The sequence below is a fragment of the Phragmites australis genome, chromosome 7 (genome assembly GCF_958298935.1).
Source record: "Phragmites australis chromosome 7, lpPhrAust1.1, whole genome shotgun sequence".
Taxonomy (NCBI): domain Eukaryota; kingdom Viridiplantae; phylum Streptophyta; class Magnoliopsida; order Poales; family Poaceae; genus Phragmites; species Phragmites australis.
The window spans coordinates 37,996,292-38,008,142 of NC_084927.1; the positions used below are offsets into that span (position 1 = coordinate 37,996,292).

Genomic DNA, 11,851 nt, shown 5'->3' on the forward strand with positions numbered 1-11,851 from the left:
CTTTGTATTGTCTATTCTTTCTTGCTATTCAAACCGCATCTTTCAATTCATGCCATCACTAGGTAGATCTCAGTGGTCGAGTGATAGCGTTTCATCCTCCCCTTGTTCCAAAGCACTTCTTCTTCATCCTCTTCCTCCTCATCATCACAACAAGGCACCTCTTGCCCATCCTTTTCCTCCCCGAAGAGTGGCTGCTTCCAAACCCCTACCGATGCCCCTCCTACTTATGATGACAAATAATGCGGCAAGGCTTAGGTGAGGCTTTAGTAACCATAGTAAGGAGATATATATAGCCTCTTCCCTAGTCCCTATTGAAGGTTTTCTACCTCATTTATGATTTTCTACTCACATAACATTGCAAAGCAAGAGAGAATTACATGCGGCTTTGGTTGTGACTCAATTCCTAGTATTTGGTCTTCATAGATTTTTCCTACTTCCTTTGTTGTGTAGTACTCCTACTAGTCTTAGTTTAAGAAGTCATATATATACTTCTTTACACAATACAAAACCAATTCTAGTAGGAGAATGTACGGGATTTTAGAGAATTACATGCGGCTTTGGTTGTGACTCAATTCCTAGTATTTGGTCTTCATAGATTTTTCCTACTTCCTTTGTTGTGTAGTACTCCTACTAGTCTTAGTTTAAGAAGTCATATATATACTTCTTTACACAATACAAAACCAATTCTAGTAGGAGAATGTACGGGATTTTAGATCCAACAAAAAAGTAACATAAATAACATATTTAGTAAAAAAATTGACATATATGCATTTAGCAAATATCTGCAAATACTTACGTCGTGAAGTCTGGCATGCTTCCTCACATTTTTGCTCTTCTGTTCCTTCCATTTTCAGTCTTTTTGATAAGCATGGAAGCTGTGGTGGGAAAATTTATTTATTATCATTGAAGTCATTATAAATTACCAACAATGGAGTATCCAATAGCAATGGAATAGGGTTATTTATTTGTCAACAATCAAACTACAAACAATTTTTAAATGTTTGCAGATGCAAGTGCCAGTTAAAGTCATGTGAGTGATTTCTTTCAGCAGTTCTTGCAACCAGCCCTAGTATCACACCAATATACATGATGTTAGATCAACTAACATCACGTATTAGTTCAAAAAATGTGAGGAATTAATATTATAGATGGATTCCATAGAGAAATAGGGCTTAGAATCCGTTACCACATCATTCATTACCTGGTCCGAAGATATTTGCAAGATGGTATTGCCTTTTGCAAGTTTACTATTTTTTTAAAGAAAATGTGGTACAAGGATATGAAACTAGCAATTGTAACTCATATTTATCTTAAGTATAAATACATATAATTCCAAAATAAACTTAGCTGCTCTAAAATGGGTTCACTATAGTTTTGCTAGTGCCAACGTTATTCTTCTAAAAGATAACCGTTTGTTAATTTTTAGGTCGTACAAAACAAGTTTAGTTATATATACTATCAAACAAGGAAGTAAAGTTGAAGAAGCAAATCAAAAGCATATATCGCGATTGTATTCTTGTATGAAGTAACCAAGAATAGTAGGTCTAAGATGAAGATCCTTCTAAAAAGAACAAATAAAGAGCCCACAACAGGAAATACATAATTTTTTGACTGGAAAAACACTAGAAGAACAATTACCATATCTGTGCACTTGTCAAAGTAGTACAAATCAGTGACACTTTCGTTTGGTATGTGGGAGTCCACATCTAGTCCAGATTGGAAGTATTGCCTTGCATTCTTCAGTGAACGATACACCCTTTTATTAACAGGATCCGTGTAGAACTGCACAACGAAACAACCAGTTATATATAATATGAAAACTACAATAAACTCGGTATTGTGAAGAACAAGTACTGTGGACCATCTATTTTACCGAATCCTTCCTGATGCCATCGCTGCATTTCCGAAATGCAGTTTCTTTGACCCATCCAGGTGGAAGCCCAGCAATTCTGAATTGAAGTTGTGCAATGATCTACATATGTGAGGCTCAGTGTTAATTCTTAAAAATGTCAAAGAGCTCAAAATAATAGTCTCAGTGTTATATAAATATCAGAAATAGTTTCAGCACGATCCATACGTTATCTTCACAACTTGTGTCGCACTCATCATAAGGGCATTCAGCGATCTTGGACTCATTTATATAGCGTATTACATCGTCTTTGGATGCAACCCGCACTCCCCGATCCAGGTGAGCATAAAACTGCAAAAGAGAAATAAAGCATTCAAGATTGTTTGCTCAGATGGGCAAGTTTTTTTTATCACTTTGTTCTCACATGAACAATGTAGATTCATTGCTCTTTCGCGGAGTCAAGATCCATTCGATGCGATTTTCACTATATGTTTTATAAACACAATTTTCTATTTCATGTGCAATGCTTAATTCGAATAGTAGTAACTGAATACAAGATGCTTAATTGTTTTGGCATATCGTGAGTACTCACTAGTAATTGTACTAAACTTACTACGTACTACACCAAAAGAAGCTTCCTGATGGAGTATATGCAGTAACTTGTGTGGCCATTAGTCTGAAAGCAAACACCTTCCATAAATTTAAACGTTAACCTGCATATAAATTTGTATTTTTGACAACCTTCATTATTCAAATCTAGTAAATCATGCTCTCAATCTCCACCCAATCTAATGAATTACCTTCCTTCTACACCGGGGCAAAGTTTATGCATGGGTGGGGCGGCCGAGGACTGCCGGCTGGGCGGTGTCGAGGCGGTTGGTGTGGATCCGGTGGCTAGGGCTTTGTCAAAGGCAGGTGGAGGATGGCAGGATAGGGTAAGCGAGCGAGAGAAAAGGAGACGAAGAGGAAGATAAATAGGCGCTGAACCAGGTGAGAAATTAAAGATGAGACGTGTATTGTTGGATCTCTTCATCTAACATCTCATTATCGTGTACCATAAATTGGGAAAAGTGGTTTGGTTGGGTCGGGTTGGGTTAGCAGTTACTGTATAATGGGTTGGAGCGGATTAGAGTGGGCAACAATTTTTCGGGCTGAGACTGTAGTGTGGTGTGGTGTTACTGTTACAGCATTTGAGAGTAGATGATGCTATCATATAGCTCATAAAAAAAATTGAAAAAATTGTGGTGTAGATGATGATATTATATAGCTCTCTAAAAAAATTCAAACTCAAATAATTACTTATGTAATGAGAAATAAAAAAAGATAAATTTTAAATGACTCTCTTTGTATGTCTTATCCGGAAAGAGGATGACTTAATGATTATTCATTCGCCGGAACAAGTTTTGTTGTGGATATGGATCTTGTAAAAATATCTTTTGAGAAATGGGCTAGACCTGGGTATTTTTCAGGAACAATAGCTAAGGGCCCTGATAATCTCGAACCTACATGCTGATGCTCATGATTTCGTTAGTCATACCATGATTTGGAGGATATCTCAAAAAAACCTTTAGTGCTCATTTTGGTCAACTCTCCATTATCTTCCACAGTGCCCTTTTTCCAATTATGAAGCATGGATAAATGATCCAACTCACATTGGACCCAAGGCTCAAGTAGTTTGGCCAACAGTGTGGCAAGAATTTTAAATGGTGATGTAGGTGGGGTTTTCTGAGGAATCCAAATAATGATCCCTAAAATTTTTCTTTTTATTTATCATTATAAAAAATATATTTTTGTCTGAAATTTTTTGGAGAGCTCTACTTTTCTAGAATTTTTCATTACTATTTTGATAGTCTTTTAAATTTTGAAGTATTGGAACATAATGTTTTTTTATTTTTAAACCCGTCCTAACGTGAGTCAAGATTTGTAATTTTCAAAATAGACATATATATATACAACTTTTTATTTATAAGTGTAAAAATAAAAAATTCCCTATGTCTGCAACTAGGGATCAAATTCTTATCGATTCCTACAACTTTTCTGAAATTAATTGCAATAAATCCCTACCGCATTGACAGTGACGGACATAATATTTTAAAAATAGATATACATAACTAAAAAAAAGTACTGTCATACGCGTGCCGTCGTGGCAGCACTATGCCACGCTGGCACATCCCCTCCTCACTGCAGCTGCACTCGTGCTTGCACTGCCATGGTAGCACCCTGCCGCACTAGCGTTGTCCCTCTCTGTTGTGCTCGTGTCACCGCCAAGCTCAATGTTGTCGCCCTCTATCTTGTGCGTGCGTTTAGGTGTTGGACCATCAGAATGCCGTTGTACATTTAGGTAATGGGGGATTGATCGATTGGGCATGGGCTATTCACTTATGTGTTGATGACTTGCCACATTAGACTTGGGCCGTTCCGTGTTGCCACATTTGGCTTGGCCGTTTGGGCTACCGGGAGCTGCGTCTGCTGTAGTGAGAAAAAGACAAAGGCCCAGAAGACTAAGAAAAATATTAATAGCGCAACTGACCAACCATGTGTTCACTTTTATTGCAAGGAGCATCCAACCACTGCATACGATGGATCACTACCAGATTGTGTCTGTTGCTATGTTTGATTGTAGCATATAAATATGTATTGCTCTCATCAATAATTGATATACTTGGTAATTATTCCCTAAACAAATAAGATATATACTTATTTTTTAGGAAAAATCGGAGGTACATGTGTACACCCATGCCCTCACTTGGGATGTCCCTGCGCATCGAGTCACATATTTAAAGCTTCATATATATTAACTAAGCATGCAGCAACCAACATATATATATATACAGATAATTAGTTAATGCTAATTAATAAATATAATGAAAAAAGCTATCTGCAGATTTTCTTTTTTCTCTCTCTCTTTTACCTTGAACAATTTACTCATGTTCTTGCCTCCGGCCCTGATCTCCATCACCCACGGGGGCTTATCCCTAAGCCATTCGTACTTGCCCTACACATGCACTCATTTCACATTGGTGAGAGGTAACAGTCACAAAAACAGACATAATTTTTTATTTTTCATTTTAAATTTCAAAATTAGCAATTCTAGGTGCCCGTTTGAAAAAAATAGTAGAAATAAGCATTTGTCATCTATTGAAAAGGTGACAGCTAGTAGACTATCTGTACAAATTTTCCAAATGGACGCTAGAATTGCTATTTTTGAATTAAAAATAAAAATTCTCCACACACATATATCTCTGAATCTGATCAGGGCATGGCTCACCTGTAGCGTGGTCTTGTCCTCGAGTGTGGCATTCGCCTCGACGGCCCGGCCCAACGCTCCGGAGGAGACGTACTCGAGCACTTCGAACTCGTAGTTGAACTCGAAGCCGCCCACGGCGCAGACGTAGTACTGCATGCGCACCATACCAACAAGCAAGAGTTTAGGCGGCGGGCGCCAGATCTGTTCGCGCATAGCAGAACATACGTGGAACCGCGCGGCGATCATGTAACTACGGTGAAGCAATCATGCCGGCGGCGACGAACAAGCAAAGCAAGCGCGGCTGTATCTATAGACGCACGAATGAACAACTAACGTACGGGAGAATGATATGGGAGCTATGATGGAGCTAGGACTAGCTAACCGAGGGAGGGACGTACCCTGTAGGGCGTGCCGTTGCCGGTGCGGTACACGCCCACGTCAAAGCCGTCGGGAAGCCATTCCGGCCGCGGAACTTGTTCGTCATCGCCGGATCCCTCCACAGGCGGCGTCTGCGCAGCGGGGTCCGCCGGCTCGTCGTCGTCGGAGAGCACGATTGGAGACCTTGATGAGGTACCCGCCATCTCTGTCAACCTCTTCGCTCTCGAATCAGCCGAGCTCGGGACGAACAGAGGCGAGGAGAGGAGAGGAGGGAGGAGAAGGCGAGGAGGAGGAGGGTGGAGCAGGCGTGCGCGGCGTGAGGGCTCTAGCATTTAAGGAGGGGAGCGGGGTGCCGCTGCACTTCCGACGGCAGATATCCATCCGCTGTGATGATCGGATGGTTGAGGCGGAAAGGCGACGTGGCGACGCCGTGCGGTTTGGGGTGGGGGGGGGGGGGTTGCTAGCTGGCATGTTTATTTGGTAACTGGTCCGGATGGCTGCAGTGGGCCGATTTTTTATTTATTTAAGATAAGATATTGCAAAATAATGTGGCTATTTTAGAAATCTGTAAAAATACACCCATCTCGTCCGTTTAGACGAGAAGTAAAATAAAAAATTATAAAAATGTTGGGTTCAAATGTTATCAACCTTCAAAACATTATCGACATAGTAGTCATACAAATCTGAAAAAAAAAATTGTGACGTACATGATGCTACCATCTAAAGCTCCACAAAATTGTAACCTAATTAATTACTTGTATAACAAGAAACAAAAAACACAAAATTCTTGTGATTGTATATAGACAGACGCAGGCTAGGTTTGGGTGCCTCTAACAATGGATGTGGTCGACCCACTTGGTGGACCTGGTGCAATCGGATGCTTAAAAAGAAAGACGACATGGCAAAGTGTTGGATGGGTCTGAGCACCTTTGCAAACAGATATGGTCAACCTACTTAGCGGAACTAGTGTAATCGAATGGTTAAAAGGAAAGGCAACATGGTGAAGTGCAGTTGAAACGGAAGCAAATTCACCGGAAAGGAACTAGTGAGTGGGTATGCGATATATGTGATTGTGACCTCACCATTGTGATGTGTTTGGCAAGTACAAATGGCTCAGGGATATGCTCGAGGGGGTGATCAAGATCTGGGTCGAAGGAGACAACATAAGCAAGTTGTTCAAGGTAAAAAAAAGGAAAGAAATCTTTTAGATAATAGCTAGTTACAACTTACCATCGTCGCATATAGAAATTCCCTAGCTGGATCTAGGAACCTTCGACAACTGATATGGTCAACCCACTTGGCGGACACGATATGTCGATGATTGGTGAACCGTCGATCTTACAAACTTGTATAAAGAATGGGGATGTTTCGAGTAGACGAATACAGAACACACATATGATTTTTATACAAGTTTATGCTTTCTTAGGATAATAACCATACATCTTGTTGGTCTTGTATTATACTCTGGGACTGTTTACAAGGAGGTATATGGCTAGCTTACATAGATCTAAACCTAGTCGAAGCTAGAGTTCTCTTATATGTAGTCGGGGCGAGTTACTAGTACAAATATACTGCGATGGCTCAAGGATGTAGAGCCTCCACATTCTTAAATGGTGTCAATGGAGTTGTTTTGGTTTCTAATGGCATGTATGAAATTGTATGGCTTGTTCCTCCACAGGATCCCATGTCTCCATATATATAAAGTGTCATTGTATGGCCTCTGAGTTCTTCTTTTCTAGTCTTGAAGATAAATTTCTCTGTTTATGAGATATCTTGAGTATCTATAAATAGTTTTCATACGTTCATGGATTCTCTTCTCGGAGATAGAGATATACCTCAAGAATGACGAAGAAACATAGGGTGTTCAGATATGGTAGTTATATACTAATCATCGTCATGATACAATCGAAGAAAGGTGACATAGCGAAGTGATGTTGAAATGGAAGCAAATTCACTAAAATGAACTAGCGAGTGGGTGAGTGCATAAGTGATATGTGTGACTGTTACCTCACTGTTGTGATGTGTAGGGCAAGTACAAATGGCTCAGGGATATGCTCGGGTGGATAATCAAGATCATGGCCAAAGGAGAGAACATGAGCAAGTTGTTCAAGGAAGAAAAATGAAAGCAATCTTTTAGATAATAGACAGTTATAGGTTACTATCACCGCATATAGATAAGCGTTGGCTAGGTCTGGGCACCACTAATAATGGATGTGGTCGACCCACTTGGTGGACCCACTACAATCAAATGGTTAAAAGAAAGGTGACTTGGCAAAGTGCAATTGAAATGGGAGCAAATTCATTAGAAAGGAACTAGCGAGTGGGTGAGTGCATAGGCGATATGTGTGACTGTTACCTTATTGTTGTGATGTGTAAGGCAAATACAAATGTCTCAGGGATATTCTCAAGTGGGTGATCAAGATTAGGTCCGGAGGAGAGAACATGATCAAGTTGACCAAGCTAGAAAAAAAAAGAAATCTTTTAGATAATAAACAATTACAACTTACAATAATCATATATATACAAGTGTTGGCTGGGTCTGGGCACCTCTGACAACGGATATGGTCAACCCACTTGGAAGACCCAGTGCAATTGAATTGTTAAAAGGAAAGGTGGCATGGTGAAGTGCAATTGAAACGGAAGCAACATTAATAAGCACTTAGAAGGAACCAACGAGTCTAGAGCTAGGACATAGGGAATATGGACAAATTGGCCAGGCCGGCCCAGCATGAATTATGGGTGTTGCCAGGCCTCGATATGAGGCACCAAAAATGGGTCATTCCTTTGTTGGCCTAGCACATAAATGACCAAGAAAGGCGACATGGCCAAGTGTAGTTGATCTGGAAGCATTCACAAGAAAGTAACTAGCGAGGGGGTGAGTGCATAGGCAATATGTGTGACTGGTACCTCAACATTGTGATGTGTAGGGAAAGTACAAATGGCTCAGGGATATGGTCGGATGGGTGATCGAGATTAGGGCCAAAGGAGAGAACATGAGCAAGTTATTCAAGGTAATAAGATTATGAAATCTTTTATATAATAGACAGTTAGAACTTACAATCATTGCATATGGAAATGCCCTGGCTGGGGTTTGGGCACCTCTGACAACAGATGTGTCTGATCCACTCGGTGGACCTGATATAATCGAATGGTTAAGGAGGGGAGCGGGGCGCTGGCTGGCTGGCCACTTCCGTTTTTTCTTTTTTCAAAAAGACATCATGAGGACGATTATAAGAAGGAGGGAATGCTGGTGGCCTAGGTAGCTTGTGCTAGTGGGCTTGTTTATTTGGTAACTGGACCTGATGGCTGCAGTGTGCTGATTTTTTTAATTTAAAATACTCAAAATTATGTGGCTATTTTAGAAATTTGCAAAAATAGACACATCTCGCCCATTATGTGAACGAGAAGTAAAATTAAAAATCATAAAAATGTAATGTTCAAATGCTATTAACCTTCAAAACATTATTGAAATAGTCATAAAAAATCTGTAAATTTTGTAGTGTACAACATGTTATCATCTAAAGCCTCCAGAAAATTATGTGGCTATTTTAGAAATCTTTTAGATAATAGCCCAGTTAGAACTTGCAATCATCGCATATAGAAATGCACATGCTAGGGTTTAGGCACCTCCGACAATAGATGTGGTCGACCCACTCGGTGGACACAATACAATCACATGGTTAAAAAGAAAGGCGACATGACAAAGTGCAATTGAAAAAGAAACAAACTCACCAGAAAGCCACTTATGACGACAGATATCGATTCGCTGGGTGGGCCAGTGAGGATCGGATGGTTGGGGCGGAAATGCAACATGGCGATGTGCGAAGCATCGTGCGGTTTTGAAATGGAAGCATCTCACATTAATAGGCACCAGGGGGTCTAGAGCTGGAGAGCATTTTATTTTTTTCACATTTCAAAAATAAAAAAAGTTGCAAAACTAGCGTATGTTTGAAATCATCACATATAGACTAGTGTTAGCTAGGTCTGTGCACCTCTGACAATGGATATGGTTGACCCACTTGGCGTACCCAGTACAATCGAATGGTTAAAAAGAAAGGCAACATGGTGAAGTGCAGTTGAAACAGAAGCAAATTCACAGAAGGAACTAGCGAGTGGGTAGGCGACATCTGTTACTATGACCTCACTGTTGTGATGTGTATGGCAAGTTCAAATGGCTCAGGGATATGCTCGAGTGGGTGATCGAGGTTAGGGCCGAAGGAAAGAACATGAGCAAGTTGTTCAAGGTAAAAAAAGAAAGGAATCATTTAGACAATAGCTAGTAATAACTTAACATCACCGCATATAGAAATGCCATGGCATGGTTTGGGCACTTCAGAAAACTGATGTGGTCGACCCACTCGGCGGACACGATACAATAGAATGGTTAAAAAGAAAGGCAACATGGTGAAGTGCAATTGAAATGGAAGCAATTCAGTAGAAAGGAACTAGCGAGTGGGTAAGTGCATATGCGATATGTGTGATTGTTGCCTCATCTTTGTGATGTGTAGGGCAAGCAGAAATGGCTTAGGGATATGCTCAGGTGGGTGATCGAGATTAGGGCCGGAGGAGCGAACATAAGCAAGTTGTTCGAGGTAAAAAAGAAAGAAATCTATTAGACAATAGCCCACTTACAACTTACAATCATCACATATAGAAATGCCCTGGTTGGGATCTGGGTACCTCTGACAACGGATGTGGTCGACCCACTCCATGGACCCGATACAATCACATGGTTAAAAAGAAAGAAGACAGGACAAAGTGCAGTTGAAATGCAAGTGAACTCACCAGAAAAGGTCACTTCCGATGACATATATCGATCAGCTGGGCAAGCTTGCAGGGATCAAATGGTAGGGGCGGAAGGCGACATGGCCATGTGCGAAGTGCCATGTGGTTTTGAAACAAAAGCATCTCACATTAATAAGCACCAGCAGGTCTAGAGCTGGAGAGCTTTAATCACCGAAATACTTATCACTTACCCAAGAGGCTAGATGCTATCTGGTTGCTGTATACAGCACACACATCTACGGATTACTTTCCAATCTTTATTCTTTCTTGCACAACAGTTTATCTGCAACATTCAATGTAGTATATACTTTTGTCTATGAATTGTACATATATCTCTGTTTAGTATAGTACATTTAGTTTTTGTGAACAAAATTCCAAATTACAGTCTACTAAGAAATGAAACAATCAAAACTAGCGAGGAGGCTAAACGTACACCATCAAACTCCGAGGGTTTTTCCTAGTTTTAAGAAATTTCCAAACACAGGTGAGGGGTAAAAGAAAAAAAAACATAAGTGAGTCGCTGGAGGTTACACCTTTGGTATGGATCGCCTGATCAGATCGGATGGTCGTGGAAGAGTTTGTGCTTATGTTCATATATAGAATAGGTCTTGTGCGCTCTAAAAAAAAATAAAAAATAGGTCTTGTGCGCTCTAAAAAAGTGTCTTGTTATGCAAACAACAAAGGCAAGCCATCCGATTCCGATCCACCGGCGAGTGGGATTCCATCAGATGCTGGCGTTTAAGGATGCCATCCGTTGACGTCGCTCTTATGAGCAGAGTAGCAGACTCGCGAGCTGGATCATACCTGCGCAGGTTTGTGTCTAGATTGTGCCTATATATTATTTGGATGGTAGAAGTGTCAATATTGCATTACATATTTGGATAATCTGATATGTACATTATTGCTCAAGCCTTTGGTATTTCTTCTCTTAATTCCTCTGTGGTCAGCGATTGCCTGGCTCCCCTTTTTTCACAGCACACTCAGAATTCGGTCACGATGGTTCTGATTCTCGAAAAAACTTAATCAAGATTACCACAAATTTCCTTTGGCAATCACATTCAACTCACAATTTTCACAACCATCAAAACTATGCAAACATAACGAATACACTTGGTCTAGCATTCAATTATAATATGATTATTTTCAGTTTGATACATTTTCAGAAATTTATAGAATAAAACACAGCTGCAATCTGAATAAGAATCTCATGCAATTATCATTAAACTGCTCCGAGTGGTTCCTTTCATATAAACCCATTTACATTGATAATAATCTCGCCGCTGCAACACCGTAAATAATCCATTGGCTGACTGTGCACCAAACACACTCAACAGGGAAAGACGTAACTTGTAAGTGTTGAGGCACATCCGCTTCAACGCAAAGTGCGACTTGCATCACGCAGCATTGGAAGACCATTGCTTCCTGCAGCAACTAAGATGCAGTAGTCGATTATAGTTGTGTTGTTTTATCTGTTTCATTTCTTCTTAATGTAGTGACATGACATTTTTTTTTTACCAAAAGGAGGAGAACTGCTTATTTATTCATTAGAAGGAGAAAAAAACAGACAAGATACAAAGACCCTCGAATTTTTT

General features: G+C 40.2%; 1 protein-coding gene and 1 long non-coding RNA gene across 2 annotated transcripts; both read right to left on the reverse strand.

The window, feature by feature from the left end:
• Nucleotides 1-1,761, reverse strand: LOC133923714 (uncharacterized). Its single transcript, XR_009910656.1, has 3 exons — nt 1,639-1,761; nt 797-875; nt 1-220 (listed from the first exon to the last, which is right to left on the reverse strand). It is a non-coding gene; the product is annotated as an uncharacterized LOC133923714 (long non-coding RNA).
• Nucleotides 1,762-1,864: 103 nt separating this feature from the next.
• LOC133925657 (uncharacterized) lies at nt 1,865-5,677 on the reverse strand. The gene is made up of 5 exons (XM_062371511.1): nt 5,495-5,677; nt 5,118-5,246; nt 4,761-4,844; nt 2,078-2,200; nt 1,865-1,972 (listed from the first exon to the last, which is right to left on the reverse strand). Exons 1-5 carry the CDS (start codon nt 5,675-5,677, stop codon nt 1,865-1,867), a joined length of 627 nt encoding a protein of 208 aa, XP_062227495.1.
• Nucleotides 5,678-11,851: the final 6,174 nt, after the last annotated feature.